The sequence below is a fragment of the Abramis brama genome (genome assembly GCF_963993115.1).
Source record: "Abramis brama genome assembly, chromosome: 23".
In the NCBI taxonomy this organism is placed as follows: Eukaryota; Metazoa; Chordata; class Actinopteri; order Cypriniformes; family Leuciscidae; genus Abramis; species Abramis brama.
The window spans coordinates 14,257,031-14,277,591 of NC_139985.1; the positions used below are offsets into that span (position 1 = coordinate 14,257,031).

At 35.8% G+C, this 20,561-nt stretch overlaps 1 protein-coding gene across 1 annotated transcript in view; it reads right to left on the minus strand.

The window, feature by feature from the left end:
* Positions 1-20,561, minus strand: part of cdh4 (cadherin 4, type 1, R-cadherin (retinal)) — a 233,402-nt gene that overhangs the window by 42,625 nt on the left and 170,216 nt on the right. Inside the window, exons 6-7 of the mRNA XM_084101096.1 lie at positions 12,175-12,330; positions 3,561-3,705 (exon numbers count right to left, since the gene is read on the minus strand). Of these exons, the coding sequence (XP_083957222.1) occupies positions 3,561-3,705; positions 12,175-12,330 (301 nt within the window). The remainder of the gene's footprint in view (positions 1-3,560; positions 3,706-12,174; positions 12,331-20,561) is intronic.

Below are 20,561 nucleotides of genomic sequence, written 5' to 3' on the forward strand. Positions count from 1 at the left end.
GCTGGTTATTTAGGCAGGAGAACAGAAAGGAAAGTAAACAAGGATACATGTGACTAAAATACGAGGCAGGATCAATGTTGATTTTTGAGACCAGTAAAATGCAAAACAACAGAATAGTTTGGGGAAATCATTTAAACGGATAATTGGCTAGAGCAGTTCCTCAAGCTCGCAAACATGAGTTTTCTGAACACCATCATTGCGTAGTGCAGCTGACTTTGAAAATTATGGTTAATTATTATGGAAAGTACAAGAAAACTTTCTATGTCTTTGAGAATGTGAGAACAGCCTTAACTGCTTCATTGATTGTTACTAAAACAGGATAAGTCTGAAAAAAACAAAAAACAAACTGTATTTATAACCTCCTTACAGAATACTAAATTTTAATACACTGCAAACATCCATTCCACAATATCCACATCACTTTATCTGAACCAAAATGTATATTTCTCTCTGAATACACTGATCCCAAGCCCATGTTCTGTTCTGGTGTTGTAATATTATCTCACGATTTCCATATATTATGTCGCGACACATTTTACTATCATAATAGAGCAAATAGTTAAATGGAGACAAAATGTGGGATAGAACTTCAGCCTAAAAAGAATCTTGAAAGAAAATGGGAAAACATGCACCAATGTTTGTCTTGTAATAACTACTGATTTATGCTAGTCAGTTACTTGTCAACTACTCGAGTACTCGTGGTTTATGTTACTGTTAAAAAAAATTATAGTTTGTGTCAACAAGTGTTTATTAATTGACAGCCCAATGTTTGCAACAATTACATCTCTTATATGTATTGTAAAAAACATTAAAAAAAAAAATAGTGTTAAGAAAGACAAGTGCTTGAGGTAGTCGACTACCCTACTAGTCTATGCCAGCCTTAGTAATACATAAATACATAAAAAACAAACATTGGTGAATGTCATTCAATTTTCTTTGGAATTAATCTTTCAAAATAAGACCAGAAACATGAATTAAGAAAGTTGACAGGATCAACATTAAAATTTAAAATAGTTTTATGTAAAATTACCTCCAGGATCTGTAAGAGAACCACAATTTCCACATCTACACACATTTTATGAAAATAAAAGCTTAATTGACTTGACATGAAGTGCAAAATAATATTAACTTACTTTTTACTACACTTTTTAGTTTGCAGTCATGCCAGTGCATCAGCACTCATGGAAAAAAAAGGCTGGATTCACACTAAACAGTTTAATTTGATCCAGGTCTGAATCACCGATGAATTGGATTAAACTTAAATTGGATCAGTCTTCTAAATGCGTAGTAATTGGGTGATTACTTGTGTTTAGGCAGCAACAAACACAATTCAATTACTCTTGTGTGTCTACACCTCCAAATAGGTATTACGTTGGCACTGAAATAAGTAATGTATCATTTAAAGTTGTATCTCTCAGTTGAATTGATCTGATAAGTTCACATACATCTGTGGCTGGTGATAAGGACACTTCCCTGCATGCTCCTCTTTGAACGTGGCCTGTAGTGCAAGGGCTGATGGAAAATCCGCTGTAATACTTCAGAGACACTCTGATATGAGCATCTGTTTGGTCTAAGCTTCCCTTGGTGAGTTAAACTGATAAACATTTTCCTTCAACGTTCACGTTTAAAATATACAAAACATCTGCTGTGATTAAATCCTTGTGATCACAGAAGATCAACGTGCAATATTGGCATTGCCATTTTCAAGGCAATGAGATTAACTGTGGTCTCACTAGGGACGAGAGCGGAGTTTAGCTTAAATTCGCCAGGACTTCATGTATTTAACTCACATAAAACATGGAGGATGTCAGCATGGACAGCAGAGGGATAATGGAACAGCCTGTAACACATCCGTTTTCCTTGGCTAATTTACAGTGCTCGTTTGGCGTGGAGCAGACCCATGCTCTACTGAAGGGAAACAGAAAATATTGTGCTGCTCTTTTTTCTCTTTGTTTATGAATTCCCATGAGAATCAAGTTTTCTTTGAGGAGAGCTCAACAAAATAAAGACTAAAGTTTTGTCCTCAGAGGCAAGCTATTTGGGCCATAACATTACAAAAGTTAGACCCAATCTGACTCATAGTCCATGCTTTCGCTGCTCAGCCAGTCGACTCTGATGCCTAACAAACCGAAGAGGTGGAGAATAAAGGAAGAATCTGAACCTGTGTTTGTTAAGACACACCGGGAACGCTGGTTCAAAGAGCACAGAGAAGCGTTCACAGAAAGGAGGGATTCAGATGGGGTTTTCAATTAATCATCAAGGGAAAGCATAAGATTCCCATCTTGAATTATTACATGATAATAATAATAATCTGACACATACCCCCTTATCTCATACCACATCTTAAAAATAACAATCAGCGCATATATCCTGTTATTGTCCGCTGTGCACACAAATCCATAATCAACATTTGAACATATCATTCATTAGCAGTTTTCCACCATTGAGCCAAACGGTTCTAAGAACGGTACGGAATGGTTCCAGTTATATTTCCATTTGAGACTGGTTAGGCACGGCACGATTATACGGTTTTCAGGCCGTAATTCTGTGAAATATAACGGTACTGGTAGAGTGCGTGTAGTGACATCGCCACTCAGGATTGGTCATTTGTTTGGCTACTAGTTTCTCTGTAGCTGGGCAAGCGCACTATTTGAGCGACATAAACACAAGTTAATTATATATGAGTTATTTATATATATATATATATATATATATATATATATATATATATATATATATATATATATATATATATATATACACACACACACACACACATCATTGCATATATCATAATATAATAACAGTGTAACTTAATATATTAAAATAACAATCTTAATAATAAAAAAATATTATAACCAAATAATATTACAAATAATAGAATGTATATTAAACCTGCATATGAAATGATGCCATAAGCTGGTGATGATGATTTAAGTCAATTTTATTACCAACATTGTAATTCATGTAATTCATCATTACCTTATACAAAGTTCTGTCATAAAACTATAGATGGAGTGGGCTGATAGGTCTTTAACTCAACCTGCTTGCACATCGTTATCTATAGGGCACAGCTGATTGGTTCCTGCTGTATCAGTAGCCAATGAGTACTCAATGGCTTACTCAACCTTAAAATACTTGGATAGCATTTGCTTAGCAGTGCAGCGCACTTTCAGAAACCCTCCACCTTCCCCAGCTCCACCTGTATAGATCTGCTGAGGGTAATTCATGTACGCTATATTGTACAGCAGCTACATGTCTTACTTGCTCACAGCAGCGTGTCGTGTATGTATTGACAGCAGCAAGTCCTGTACTTGTTTTGAAGCTGCAGCAGCAGCAATAACCTACAGCAGCAGCAGGCATAGCAGATCTATTCCACCAAGACCAAGCTTATCAACACTGTCATACCCATTACCATGCCAAACAATCTGAGAGCTGTCATAACAGAAATGCTTTTCCTTGATGACATAAGAAATTAAATTATAAACTGAAAAAATCATCACAACTTTGTCATCATCAAGAGTATAATCATTACCATGACCTTTATTGTGGATACGTACCAGGTTTGGACCATTCAGCGACTGATCCGTTGTAGACCTGATTCTTGAACTCGGGTCTGTTGTCATTCATGTCAATGACATAAATGAACAGATCAATAGGAGGCTCCATTTGGTTCCCATTAATATCCACTGCATGGGCTCTGAGCTGTGGACGAGACAACAATAAAAGCACATTAATTAACAATTCATAATTTGCCCATAACTTCACCTCTGCAGAGGCTTCTGTGGAAAGCACAGCAACTGATATTAAATCAGATTTAAGAAACTCAGAGGCATTTAAGGTCTCAGCGTACTCGGCGGAGGCACTGAATGGAAATTACATTCATATTTCATACAAGTTAGATACGGGATCCGTTGGGACGGTGTTGCCTTGCCTTGTTCCTATCTGAAATCCATGAGTTATAATTCAGAGGACTTTCAGAAGAAGAGAGTGTGAGATGGAGTTTAGCTTAACCAAAAAAATTTAATTAAGAAAATACATACAGTATATATATATAAATACACAGTATATATATATATATATATATATATATATATATATGAAAAAAGAGAGGGATAGAGGAAAGGTTTAAGGCTGGATTAACTTCAAATTCTCTTCTTAGAATTTATTCACTACAGAATTACATGTGCACACACTAAATAAAACTATTATCCTAAAATCCCTCACCAGAATTACATCCCAAATAAGAGGGTTGCATTGCTCCATACGCTATACACAGGAACATCGAGATTCTATATGCATTTCTGCAGTAATACGACACCTGCCGCCAAAAGCTCTCATTTAATATTGCCCCGAGACGACAGGTTTTTGTTGTGCACGGCAAAACTAACTGTCAAGCAAACAAATAAATAAAGACGCACAACAGGAAAATCTGTTTCCTCAGCTGCTGTGCTTAGCATTCTGCAAGGGTTGGCTGTGTGTGAGAGAGAGAGTGTGAGCATGTAGATATGTGTGAGATTGTCTGTTGTTAGTGGCTGAGACACTGCATCTTTGATCTGTCGACCCACGGGAGCGTGCGGACTGCAAATGTGTGGCTTAATGGCATTATTAACATGCTAGCTGACACAACTGAAATATTAGACAGCGACAGAGAGAGATGGGCAGAGAAACAGAGAATCCTCCTCTAGTTCTTTATCCCTTTGTTTATTTTCTTCTCTTGCCACTGTGTCAAAGCCATCAGCTCTTAAATTCTGCAACACACTCTAGTGGTGGGAGACTTGTGGGCAGTGAAGAAAAACTATTGGAAACTCACAAAATGAGGGAAAACTAGAGATAGAGGGTCAGTGTTCATGCCTGCAGCACATTTACCATGATCATTTTGAGCATAGGGCAGTGTTTCCTAAGGTTTTTTAGTGTTGTGTACCCCCACCGCACCCTTTCATCATTAATATTATCAAAGTGGTCATTATTACAAAGACTCACTTATGAACAAAACACAATCAATACAGTTAGTCAAATGTCCTTGCTTTAATTAGACATTTGAGCCTGTTTGCCGTTCACAGGTTTTAACAGTTCTGGGCCAATTATGGAGAAACTTTGAGAAAGACTTAAAAGTGAATTTACATAATGCTTGTTTAACAATAAAAAATCCAGTGGTTTATGTCAACATGAAAAACAGCATTTGCAACCTATATTACTTCCATAATGTTTAAAAATGTAACTCTGTACATTCATGCCACTTCTCCTGTTAAATAAAGTGGCAGAGCAAATTATTACATCAGTGTAATAATGTACAAATGTAAAATAGTGTATTTTTTAAAATTTATTTAAGAATAATACTTTAATTCAGAAATGATGCATTAAATTGACCACAAGTGACTGTAAATACATTTAAAATGTTTACTATTTTGAACTTTCTATTCATCAGAATCCTCCAAAAAATGTATCACGCTTTCAAAAGAGCAAGAGATCGCATAAGAAAGAGACCGAGAGCGAAAAAAAGAGAGGGATAGAGGAAAGGTTTAAGGCTGGATTAGCTTCAAAATTCTCTTCTTGGAATTTATTCACTACAGAATTACATGTGCACGCACTAAATAAAACTATTATCCCAAAATCCCTCACCAGAATTACATCCCAAATAAGAGGGTTGCATTGCTCCATACATTATACACAGGAACATTGAGATTCTGTATTAATTTCTGCAGTAATACGATATTGATATTGATATTGATACGATATTCTGCAGTAATAATGTTTCTTGAGCACCAAATCAGTATATTAGAATGATTTCTGAAAGATCACGTGACACTGAAGACTGGAGTAATGGCTTTGCCATCAAATTAGAAAATGTATTTGTAAAATATGTAAAAATAGTTATTTTAAATTGTAATAATATGTGTCTTTTTCATAAAATAAATGCAGCAATGGTGAGCAGAAAAGACTTATGCTAAAAATGTATATTTTTTAATCTTACTGACCCCCACATTTTTAATGCTAATGTATTACGAAAACAAACTTTTTGGTATCCCTTTATATTACAGTCCAGTTCCCCATGTACATACTATGTACTTAGAGTAATTACAATAACTGGGTGATAACTACAGTAGGTATTAACCCTGAACCTACCCCTAAACCTAACCTTAACCCATGTAGTTACCTTATTTTACCCAGTACTTTCTCAGGTAAGTACACTGCAAGTACATGTAAGTACATGTACTGTAAAGAGCAACCAACTTTTCAATGACATTCATTGGTGAATATTACACAACAAGAGCATATTATGAAAGTATTTTGTAAGCGTTATGAAAGTAAATCTAGTCCATTTGAATTTTATGTTGACTTTAAACATATATTTTCATTTTATGTTGAGTAGGTCAGCTTTAAACATCCAGTTGCTGGTTTGGTTCCTGTGATGAGGGAGTCATCACTATTGTTAACACAATTGTTGTTAACCATGAGCCATCACTATTGTTAACCTCAGGTTGCTCCAGGGGGATTGTCCTTTTAATAAGTTCATGACTGCGATCAATTGCAGCACCGGAGACACCAATCCTGGCCCTTGTGATGTGCTGATAAATAAGCATTGTATTCTACTCAAGAAGGCTCTAACTGAATCGGCCTCCTCCTATGTTACGTAAAAAGCAATAGGTACTGTATAAATCTGGGCTGTCTGCACTAGTTAGTGGTATTTGTGAACAGATATTAGATATAAGGTATCATATGGATATTATGGTGAGTAACAGAGGGCCTGCACAACACCCGAGGGACCACTTAACCTTACCAGTGCTCATACGCCTATCGTCCTGACTCACTGACTGCAAGCAGTGTCTAACTGAACGTAAACATGCATTTACACTCATACACACTGATAATCATAAACATTAGCTCTCTTTCAAACCCTAGTGAGTTGTCTCGCTGCCAATATATATATATATATATATATATATATATAAAATACAAATACAAACCGTACTAATCATCAGTGAATACATATAAGTGAAAGGGGTGCAGGGTATAAAACGGTGTCATTTTTATATTCATAATTTAACCTTTTATATATATATATATATTAACAAATACAATAGTAAAAACCGTGATATTGTGAAATGTCAAAATATCTGCAATTTTCAGCAGCTATTACTGTCAAATGATCCTTCTGAAATTATTCAAATTTATACATTATTTATTTGTATTCAGCAAAGACACGTTAAATTGATCAAGTGTAACAGACATTCAGTTTTCTTGTCTTAGTTTCGTTTTCATAGACTTTTAGTTGGTATTCATTAGTTCTCGTTTTAAAAGCGGCAGCTAACCCTTTTTTGTCATGGTTACCTTATTATTTGTCATTCTGTTCAGGTGTGTGTACCTTGTTATCTTTGGTATTTAAGTTCATGTGTGTTTCTCTTGTTTTATCCGTTTCGTCTATCCCTACACGAGTAGATACGCTTATGTTATGTTGTACTTTTCTGCCTTGTTTTGGATATACCTGTGGATTATCATTAAAGACTATCTTTGAACCGTATTCTTCATCTTCGTCTGCGTTGTCTACCACGAACTGTGACATAAAGACATTTATAGTGATACAAAGGCTTCCATTTCAAATAAATGCTGTTCTTTCTATCATAAAAAAAAAAGAAATGCTAAAAAAGTGTCACACTGACAATAATAACCTTTATTAATAATTGAGCACCAATAATAATTGATAACAATTGAGCACCAAATCAGCATTTTAGATTCTGAAGGATCATGTGACACTGAAGACTGGAGTAATGAAAATTCAGCTTTGCCATCACAGGAATAAATTATTTGTATTATTTTAAATTGTACTGTAATAATATTTTACAATAGTACTGCTTTTATTGAATTTTTTTTATCAAATAAGTGCATAAGAGATGGTGATAAGAGACAATATAAAAAATGTTACCGACCCTAAACTTTTGACCGGTAGAGTATAAATATTATATATACATACATTATATGTTAAATGTATATTATATCTTTTTTTAACTGAGCATGCCACAATGCATTCTAGCATTGCCTTCTCCATAGAGGATTTATGCAGAACGATCTTTGATTTGGCTCGAACGAGGTATCTTAAGAGACAGCATAATTAAGTTACCTACCTTTTGGGGCGGCCTACAGTCTCATACCTCCATAGGCAGCTTTCTACTTTTAGAAAATGTATGCACTCGCACACACACAGCCGCTAACTTAACCACCGCGGGTGCTGACTTATTCAGATATGCAGACACACTTACGCACACACCTGGTGAGACAAGCCTAGCCGTAATTTAGACTGATAGGTAGACGAACGGTGCCACATCATCTACTGCTCAATGGACCGGGGAGTTAAGAGAAAAGAGAAGGAGTGAGAGAGAAAGGGAGGCATATGTCAAAAGTAGGAGCCTCAAACAGAGAAGACCTCGTTTTATAGCATCTAAATATATACTAAGGGCCTATTGACACTTCCTGCAAAACTGCTGAGATAAAGAGGCAGTTATAATTGTAAGGAACAACCGTGAGAATCAAGAGCAATGTGTTGTGTTAGGAGAGTGTGAGTGAATGACAGTCGGGGGAAGATGTGGCAGAGGGAAGGCTGGCTGGCAGCCCTGCTTGTGACAGAGGTGGGGTGACAGGCAGAAACATAAGGGGGCAGGGTCGCTGTTTGATTTGATTCCCCAGTTGAGTTGAAGCATTGGGAGTTGCATACTCATCACTTCTGACAATTCAACACTATTTCACTCCCGTTCTTTCTCTCTCCCACTCTCTCATCTGCACGTTTCTACTGAACCTTCGTCTAATTGACAGTTTGACTAACTGAAAAAAAAAAAAAAACCTGATGTGTCAAAGCAATTCTTTTCTTTGTCTCTAGCTTTTCTTCTTCACATTATTCATAAAAAAGAGCAGCATAAACAGAATAGCAGGAACAAAAACAAAACAAAAAAAGCACTCTTAACAAGTGACGCCAGCCAGCAGGTCCGAAACGATTTGTTTTTAATGCATTGAAAGCAGTTTGAATAGACTTAATTGCACAATGAAATATGAATTTTAAGAGTTCTGCAAACTTTGCTTAACAAGCAGTAGCTTTGTCTGTAGTTTTGTCTTTGATATATAGGCTGACAAGGCAACTGCTCTTGTTTTTGATGGCTACAGCTTTCTGGAGCCAATCAGTTTTGCAATCAAGTCAGATCTCTGAGTTTGTGGGTCTGATTAAAAGTTATCCTGAACAACAAGATAAAAAGTTTATAAAAAATATATATTTATATTCATTCAAAACTATAGTTTATATATATACACTGGCAGCAAAAAGTATTTGGCCACAAGCCACTATCTATTGGCAATACATGACAAAATATATATAAAAAATGACATTTATTTTACTGTTATGATATGAAGCAAGAAACATATTGCTCAAAATAGGGACAAAAGGTATTTATACTTTCTGGTTGTAAAATTCTATGGAACACAAATGTGGGTAACACTTTATATTACGACCCGCAAACAACTGCGTAAGTAAACCGAAATTACGGTGTACGTTTCTGTAATTATAGTGTACTTCCGTGTAGGTATAAGGGAACAATAATTACGTTTTGGGTAATAAAGGGGTAACAAGCAGATATACAACCTGCAAAGAACTTCGTAAGTAAACCGAAATTACGGTGTACGTTTCTGTAATTATAGTGTACCTCCGTGTAGGTATAAGGGAACAATATGTTAAGTTTTGGGTAATAAAGGGGTACAACCAGATATACAAGCAAATTATTTATAATGTAATTATTTTAAAACTAACAGGTACCTATTCTGTTAATATATTCCAGGCAAAAATTGTACATCTGTTGTATATAAAAGTTTTTATCACATTTCTGGCAAAATATGTTCTTGTGCAATGTAGTTACAGGGTAATTTTGACATCTGTGGGTTGTAAATTAAACTTATATATATATATGGCTGCATGTAAGCACAGTATGATAAAAATTGAATTTATTGGCTTTTCTTACTAAACTACTTAACGTTAAGCCCAAAAAAATTAGTTTCTGCTATGATTTTAATTTAGAACGTACCATGTAGTACTTAGTACTTACCTTATCACATTGTATTGCAATGACACTTAAATGTCAGGGCAAATATACTGTGTAATTAAAACGTTTTTTTTTTATTTTTATTTTTTTTATAAGAGTACCTTTCTCTGTAATTACTGTGCAAATAGTGTTGTTTCGTATTGTTACATAGTAAGTAGTGTTTGTTACCCCCTTGTTCTGTGTAGTTACAGGGTAAGTGTAACTCCTGCGGGCTGTAAATTAAAGTGGCGCTTGTTATCCCCTTGTTCTGTGTAGTTACAGGGTAAATACAACATTAAACCAGTGTTCTGAAACAGACAAACCTAGCTTTACCATTAGCATTATCAACAAATTTCTAAATTAGTACTTGTAAAAGAACAGTAGCACAATTAAACCAAAAACATTTATTAAAACAAGTTTAACAATAAACAATCACAATGTTGAAATGACATCAACACTGTAAAAACTGTAAACAGAACAGAAATAATCTTGAAATCACACTGTACAAAGTGTATAAATAACAATAATCGCCAACAGTTGAACAGAGAAAACAAATATTGGTTTAAACAAATTGTACAAAAAAAAAAACTTATTTTTTATAGGTAGCAGCTTATTTTCTTTTTTCATGTCTTCAGTTTTCTTCCGAAGTTGGGCGCAATGATCATTTTCACGTTTAGCGCCATGTTGTTTAAACAGCAAATGCATTTGCGCCCATGGGCGTTCTGGTCTGAAAATGAGGTGTGTTCAGGCACATTGCTGGCGTGTTGCTATTTTGAGGCAACTAAAATAGACTACGCCATTGACCAACTAAAACCTGCTCTAAAGTCTAAAGTAAATGGCGCAATATTGTTTTTGTTATTTAATGAGCGCATTAGTAATACGGGACCATACGGGATGACAATGCGCGTTTGCTTATCACACATGGATGCGCAGCAGCACACAACCCTTTTTATAATATGAAAAATTAAAGGATTAAAATGTAAAAGATTATTATTGAGTCTCTTGGACATAAATGAGGACCGATTACGAGACAAAGCACAAGAACATATTTTGCCAAAAATGTGATAAATACTTTTATATACAACAGACGTACAATTTTTGCCTGGAATATATTAACAGAATAGGTACCTGTTAGTTTTAAAATAATTACATTATAAATAATTTGCTTGTATATCTGGTTGTACACCTTTATTACCCAAAACTTAACATATTGTTCCCTTATACCTACACGGAGGTACACTATAATTACAGAAACGTACACCGTAATTTCGGTTTACTTACGAAGTTCTTTGCGGGTCGTAATATAAAGTGTTACCCAAATGTGAAATGTGTGAACCGACTTCATACGTCAAATACTATATTCCTGCAATACTGGAGGCTGCAGTTTCATGACCGCATTTCTAGGACCCTAATTTTTTTGTGACTGCGCCACCTAGCCAATTCTACTCAGAAAAGACTACTCGATCTCAGAAAAGTTGGTTGGTTCAGGAAAAGATAGTATAATTTGTTTGCAGAGGTTACTTGGTTTAATATTTTTTATGTAATTTAATAAATCCATTGTGTGTATGCGTGTGCACATGTGTGTGTGGTTCAGGTATACCATACGTTATTGGGACAAAATATCCCCACACAGAGGGCAATATGAGACATCCTTGTCCTTGCGGGGACATTTTTTGGTCCGCATGAGGAAAACAGCTTATAAATCATACAGAATAATTCTTGAAATGGGTAGGTTTAGGGTTAGGGGATAGAATATACAGTTTGTACAGTATAAAAATCATCATCACACACACACACACACACACACACACACACACACACACACACACAAAAACATGTTCAACCAAGTCTGAAAAAAAGATTTTTGTCCTCATTTAGCTTTTTTGTTCTATAAATTAAAGGGATTCATATACGTTTTAAAGTGCCTCAAGTGTCCAAATAGTGTCCAGACAAGACAGTGCAGTTCTAGTTTTATTCCAACTGGCAAAAGGCCATCAACTCTTGCAAACTGGAGCATGTTTCTTAAATGGGTTTGAGGCCAGTTCCACTTTAAATAGGATCTGAATAGGGCAAAAAATGATATTCTCAAGCCAACTCTGGTAAGAGAAGCACTTACATGGTAAGAGGCTCTCTCCTCTCTGTCCAAAGGTTTAGTGACTGACATTTTCCCTGTCACAGGATCGATGATGTAGACGTCACTAGGAGGCTGGTCTGCTCCGGCTCCTGTTATACTGTACCGGATCTCAATCTCTTTGTCCTGGTCCGATCGAATCTGCAATAAAACAGCCCAATAAGTAGAGTTCTATAGATAAGAAAACAGAAGATGCTTGATGTGTTTAAACTGTCAATTTACTGCTCATATAGAGCAGTGGTTCTCTGTTTTATTTATTTTTGCTTTCAGTACCAAGATTTTACACTGGATAGCAACATGATTTATTGCAACAACAAAACATTTAATTCAAGCATCAAAGTACTTTAATATTGCCATGAACAACAATGAAAAATAACAAAATGGCAGGCTGAATAGTGAATAATAGTGTATTTTGTAAATGCATTAACAACATAGGAAGTGTGATTTACCAGTCTAACATACAGTATGGAACAAACACTGGGCCAAATATAATATATTGGCCATATTATTCAATGACTAATGGATTTCCAACAAAATACAGTTCTATGGTCTATTTTGACAACAGCAAAATAAATAGGAAGTTCTGGTTACACTTTATTTTAATGTGTCCCTGTTACAGTATAATTATATATTTAAGTACCGAGTAATATTAATTAACTACATGTACTTAGGGTTAGGAGGAGGGTTTGGTTTAGGGTTAGTTTCATGCAATTATGCATAATTTATAGTTATTAGTATAGTAAATACATGTAACATGTGTAGTGTAACAAGGTCACACTCAATTAAAATGTTACCGAATTTTCATCCATTTAAATTTAAATTTTTCTATGCATGATTGTATGGTTAGTTGTATTTTATTATTTCCAGACCAAATACCTTGAGAATGCCTCATCTACACACTTTGATGACAAATTTCAGATAATTTCCGTATTCATGCGATCAATGTCTAAATGAATTCTGAAAACATTCTCTCACATATCCACTGATGCTTAGTTAACATTCTTAGAGTTTGCAGAAATATAGATGCTGCTCATATTTTCTGTTATGATTGCACTGCACAACCGATTCAATCTTTAGGCTTTGGTACCATCAGGAAATTAAAAAAATGTCAGATGGATAATGTGGCAGTGGCGTGTGGCATCAAAAGCTTGTTTATTAATCAAAGTCAAGCCACTGTTGCTTCCCTAACAGTAAATGGTATTCAGCATCAGGGTTTGATGCTTGACAGTTGGATGGAAAGTGAATTGGGCCATTGATCACAATGATGATGCTTCAGCAGACACTTTCTCTCAGCTGCATGACAATTGCCTGCCATACAAACCTGACTCAATAGGCCTGAGAATAACGAAAACAGACAGAATGATAAAGGACTAAAGCAACATAGACTCATTTATTAAAGTGTGTATATATTTTGCTGTTAAAATACTTTCTATCTCAGCTTTATGGGCAGAGACAACAGTTAAAATAACAAGTCTGATTTCCCTAAACACTGTGGAGCTGGATGCAACAGTGAAATCCAGTGAACTGTGGGTGGGGCCATCCATTAGTCTGACCAATGGGAGAACAGGGGGAGGGGCCAGGAAACCTAAATAGCTGCAGTTTGGAGTAATGGGCATGCTGAAAGGTTTATCATTGGTGAAAAAAAGTTTCTTGTTGACAACTGCGTTGGCCAATCAGCATTAACCATACATATAAGTCATTTCTTTAGACCGGAAGAAGATGGCAATAAGACGTGGTGTGATGCTATATACATATGTATAATTACAATTAGGTCTATCGATTTTTTGTGTTAATTTGGTGAGATTAATTATGGAAAAAATAATGCGTTAAAATGATTAATGCATTTAACTCCCCCAACCCAGCTCAGACCTGTACGTCATGATACATTACATGCTTAGTAAAGACATGATGCAGGGCAACGACTTGCTTTGTGGTGAAGTCTATGAGAATGCAGTTATAATGCCCCTAAAATTCAAGATATTAGGGGGAAAAATGCCCCTGTATGGGTTTTTGTCTTATATTTGTATAATATGATATAGCGATATGCAAATGTGATATTGATTTTGTACAACAGTTCAATAAACATGGTTAATTTTGTGCTACATTTTATACACAGTATTGTCTTTGCTCAATTTCTCCAATGAAAATAGTCCCAAAAAAGCCACTTTAGAACTGTTGTGCGTCTCTGAGCAACACACAGCAATATTTTGTTACTGAATGAATCCAGTGTTTTTCTTAACGAATCGAGTGAGCCAATGATTCAGTGACCCATTCATAAAGACAGTCTCACTTGCTTAATTCCTGAATGAATCAGCCATTTGAATGAATTGGTTGAATGAATGACTGATGACTCACTCATTAAAACAGTGACTTGCCACCACCTACTGGCGGTTTTATAGCTTCCTGGTATCATTTCATTTTTCAATAATTTAATATTTCAACATTAACATTTTAAAACCCATTAAAGGGATAGTTCACCCACATATGACAACTTTGCCATCACTTACTCACCCTCAAGTTGTTTCAAACCTGTATGAACACAAAAGAAGATATTTTAAAGAATATTGATAACCAGACAGTTGATGGAAATATGGAATATGGAATTCAATGGGTGCCATCAATTATTTGATTAACAACATTCTTCAAAATATCTTCTTTTGTGTTCAAGTGAACAAAGAAACTCATACAGGTTTGGAACAACATGAGGGTGAGTAAATGATGACAACATTTTCTTTTAAGAGTTAACCATGCCTTTAATACCCATTTAAAACTCATTAATCTCATAGCATTATTTATGCAAGTCTAACTGCATTCAAGCCACCGCTCAGAGCAGCATTAAACAGTCTGTGTAAATACCTGTAAATGCCACTTCAGATGCAGATTCTGAAAAAAAGTTAGATTAAAATTTTAATGGCTTGACAGCACTTTTTACAATAGCAATAAAATACAATTATAATTTAATATTTTGTTTCAGCATTAGTCATTATTTTATTGTTGTTGACAGACATGTTACAGTGAGAAAAAACAGTGTATTTGCATCAAAGCCTTCAGAGTTGACATTCATATCATCATCAGACATCATAGGTGTCCATTTTGTGAATGAATGAATGAATGAATGAATAAATTAAGTTCTGAATATACTTTCAAATGCAATATTCTTAATATCATTATCACCATTTTTACAGTTAAAGAAGGGAATTGGGCTGACAGGATTATGACTACAAGGTACAAACCTATTGTCTATGTTGGATTTATCCCTTTTAATAGCATTTAAGCTTACGGCACATCTTTATGTGGAACAGGCAGCTTTCGCAACCAATTGTAAAGACCTTACGGCCTTTCGGCATGTCCATTACTCCAACCTGCACATCCCCCCCCCCCATCCCCCCACTTGCTAAAAACAATTCCAATCATGATGCTAGTGTCACAGTAATTACACATGTCAGTGAAAAACGTCATACTGTATATACTTCTATTTACGGATGGATTGACATAACGAGTAAAAACGTGACATTTCTGGCCTACTTTTAATTGAAGCTTGATCATTACCGCGTATGAAATCCTCGCATTCATATTTTTCTTCCAAACTCTGTTTGATGTAAAGAGCAGATGCATACACAATTCTCTCTCATTCTTCCCCTATCCATCTCTTTTCTGTCTCCCGTCTTTCTATCTGGCATCATTAACCATGGCATGGCTCAATGCGATAGACGTTTCCCTCTTCTGTTTTGCCTCTCTCTTTCATTGAAGCAAGAAACATGTTGCAGAACCGTGGGACATTAAACATCTGGATATCAATCTGCTTGATGCTTTTGGTTTGACAGAGGATGTTTCTCACAATAGTTCTTCACATCAAAAGTGCGATTATAACCGATTTTGTTGAAGCATGTTTAGCCTGTTTATGTAACAAAAAGCTTGTCCTATAAAACACCAGAACACAGTTTAGGGCCTCTTTAATCTTTTCATTCTAAGTGGATCAGACACACTTACTTGGAAAAAATCAGACTAGAGAAATCAAGAATAATTGCTGTATAATCAACTGTATAAGCAGATAACATGTTTGAGCACCATAATATTGGTGAATTATGTGAAAAATTTATGCTGTCAAAATTAACATTGATTAACGCATGTGATCAATTAAATGTGTTATATATCAGGCCTTTTCCTGCATATTTTGGCGCCCTCCAAAATGAATCTGTCTCACCAAAGATTTATTTAGAATCCTTTTATTATAACCAACAAAGTACAACAATGATGTCGATAAAAGATTCATTGCACAGCGTCGACAACTTCATTGATTATAATGGGAGTTATAATGCAGCTTTGTGTACCTCCAGTTGTACTCAAGTAATTGACAATTATGATTTCCTCAGTAAGGATTTTTTTCTGATGTTTTTATTGCTCTGTCCACTTGAGTGGATGATATGCGTTTTTAGTTTTAACTGAAGAGATCCTGTACTAAACATAATACAGTAATAACACAACAATACACAACAAACCATGAATAAAATAATATAAAATGATGTGAAAACTATATTTTCAAAAAAATATAATACAGCTTCAAGTATTGCAAATGCAATTGAGTTTGTTCCCATTTGACCAGCAGACAAAGAACTTCATACAAGTTGAACTTCGTGTGTCTTTGAAATCTGAACATGAGTCTCTACAACTGGTGAAGGTACAACTCTGTGGAAACCCAACTCAGGCTATGTAAAAAACACTCACGCTCGTATATTGATTTAATATTTAGTTGATAATTCTGATTATGTTTAAAATGCACCTCAGACTGAAATCTTCATTGATTTATTGATGTTTTCAGACTGTGGAAAAAAACGACCAGGTGATTTTCAGGTGCATCTGAAATGAGCAGTGTTGGGAGTAACGCATTACAAGTAACCAGTGCTGGGTAGTAACTGATTAAATGTAATCATATTTAAAAAAAAAAAAAAAGTACTTGTAATTAGATTATATTACAATTTTAAAATACTCAATCAGACACAGCTACTTTTCTATTGATTACATGAGTACGTTATTTGATCACTGGATTAACAGAAATCATTTCACTTTTAAGAAGTGCTTTCTCAACATTGCATATTTAATCAGCTCCTGACAAACACATTAATTATTATTTGAATTATTACTCAGTGATTCATTTAACCTCGTATTGTTGACTCTGGAATGCTTTTGTCTTTCAAACACATTAAAATTCATGTAATTTCATATTTACATGCAATGGCAAGGATTCTCCACATTTTTGTCAGCTGAACCTCTTTGAATTTCCTGTTTCCTGTGATGCAGAAGACTTCTTGAATGTATTCAGTGTTTTTCCTTATTTTAAATAAGGCAGTTTCACCAAATATTTTACACCTCTGCCTTCACTATTTAATACCCACCCTTTTACTGCACTGACTTTTCCATAAACAGGAATACAACTGAAAAAAATGAGAGCAGAGTGGAGAGATATCTTTCAGGAGATGTGTTCATGCGCCCACTTATGCATCTCCACTTCCAAGCGATGCAACACTTCATGAAACATCACCAGATTCGAAATTATGACCGTGTTTCTGTGTGTCACTGGGCTTTGCGATGCGCAAGACATTTGATGTGAGGGGATTTTGTGCTGAAGCAATCAAATGTAAACCCTGACGCGTTTGAGTCACGGGATATAAAACCCACATCCCGCCTACCCATTTCGTGAGCCGTAGGTCTGGAAACCATGCGTGAAAGTGAAATGACTGGTGAGCGTGCTACAGTCCTTCTTTTGCATAACGTATTCCGCAGACTGAGCGTGATGGCTTTCTCTTCATTTCACTCAGACACTGAACTCTCCCACACATGACCTTTCAGAGCAATATCTGAACCTCGCTCTCCCACTCTCTCTGCTTTGGTAAAGTTCTCTTTCTATTTAAACGGCTGCTAAAAACATCAAAGAGAAACGCAGCTCAGGACATTGAGACTTGTGTATTGATTTGGTAATAAAACTTATTCCTGGTAGCTTTCAGTACAGCTCGAGTCTGCATTCAATATCAAGGTTTTCCGAATAGACAAAAAGCCAAGAATCAAAGTGCAGGAGTTTTTTTGTTGTCTCTTACTACTTTCTTGCATGAACTGGCAATCAAATCTGAAATCACAGAAATAGTTCTTTGTATTCTGCTAAGAATGTGTCGGCTACATTTCAATTTAGAGCCTGAAAGGGACTGGAAATTTCTTGCGGTAGGAAAAATAACATACCGCAGCATCCTCCTTGCAAACATTTGAAAAATGAATGGCTTTCTGGGAGGCTGACAGGTAAGAGATTGGTATGTGGGCTACATAGCATGGATCAAAGAGAGTTTTTCTGCTCAATAATTCAGCAGTCGTGGTGCACCATGAACACACACCTAGAATATCCACCTTTCCTGATTCAGATGAATCGACATTCGACACTCGAGCCATCACGATGACACACACACTTAAATATCCCAGAGGGAAAGGAGGCAAGGTCTCTTGTACATTAAAAAGTCTCTTTAAAATTCCTCCCATGGGCAGCCTGGAAGGATTTGTCACGTTTGCAACCCCAGCCCCCCAAACTCCCTGTTTAATGAATGTTCTTTATAATACTAAATTGAATAAATGATGATCGTGCCCTCGTTAAGTCCCCTGGGCTTGATTGAGTCATCGGAATTCAGTGCTAATGACAAAAAGCAATTTTTGAAATCTTCCTCCCACTCGTTAGTTGTAGAATTACAGCGAGTGCGGGGTGAATCGGGGGAAGATGGCTGGCACGTGAGGAACGTGCCCTTTCCGCAGATACCATGTTGGAGATAAATGCTGCGTTTCTAGGGCAGGTTCAGAGTGACTTCTGCCTTTTTCTGGCGAGCTTTACGGTCCTGGGAGAGGTTGTATCAGAGCCCCTTTCAAAAGAGCAAATGGAGTCAGGCGAGGGATTAGCACCAGTGCCATGGAGCAACTCGTTACAAGTAGTGACACTATTAACTACATTTCTTTTTTTGCAGTAGTTTGATTGTAGTTTTCAAAATGTAGTTTTTAATGAGTTTTCCCAGTAACAAGCTACTTTTTGCAACAAAAAAGTGTCACATTCAAGTTAAGTAATGCTTCTTCTGTCATTGTACAGGAACAGCAAGATTGTTTTTTTGCACTCCACAGTTGCTACATTAAACAAGTTAGAGAAATAAAAAGTATAAATGTAATTCTTCTTTATTATAGCAAATTTTATTATATTATTATAGCAGCATTTACAACAGTTAAATGATGATGTTCATCACTACTTTTCAACTCAGTTATATCAAATAAATATATTATATTTTTTCTAGTTGTAATCAGTGAAATTATATTTGTTATATTTTTAATAGGGCTGAACGATATTCTGTTTTAACATAGACATCGCAATGTGCGAATGAGCGATAGTCACATCGCCGGAACATGTGATGTGAAGGGTAGTAGCACCCATGGTGTATTAAGAGAACGGTAGCACCAGGGTAGCACACAGTAAACACGAGTTTGTTGTATGGCTTTTTGCTGGGGTGACATGCACGTTCCGCGTGCCTGCACAGTGATTTCGCTGTGCCGCAGCTCACCTCTCACAGCCCACAGCCAACATTCACTGGCAATCCTATAGCTAAAAATGGGCGACGAGGATCCGCCGCAAAAAAAAATAAAAAATGATTTTGTACCAAAAAGAAAGTCAAAATCCGCTATTTGGTACTATTTCGTCTACAAAAAGGAGGATGTTGACCAAAAATAGGTACTTTGCTGGAGTGTTATAAAGTTGTGGATGGTTGTCTTTTTTTAAAAAGTCTTTTATTTTTCGTGTTCGCATTTATGAGGAAAAAACAATGTTACGTGACAGTTCTCCATTACGGACGCGACCGTTATGAAAGCGACATTAAAAGACTGCTTTAAAACTTTCACAGAAACCTCAAACAGAAAGCACAAAGCCTTATTTTAAAGCGAATTTCGTTTTGTATTAATTTTATCTTAATTTTAATCAGTGTTTCATTATCCAATTTCCTGGATTTAATAAATAAAAAGTAAATATAGCAGACATAATCATGACACGGAGGCGCCAGCGCCTGAACTGGAGCTTATAAGCTATCATCCATGAACCGAAACTCAGCGTATAAGGTAGCCTACTCGCCTCACACACCTAAAAAAATATATACCTATATATATATTATCTACAGAAATCTCTACTTTTAAACAGAACCATTCAAAACAAAATAAAACTATGTAATCCGTATGAAAAGTGCATTTCTCTCCTGCGCGATCACTACTGCGAAGATCACGAGTCAGTAATTATTGACTTTAGCCTGGATTGATGGCTCGCAATATATATCGTTGGGGAAAAAATATCGCAATGTAATTTTTTTCCC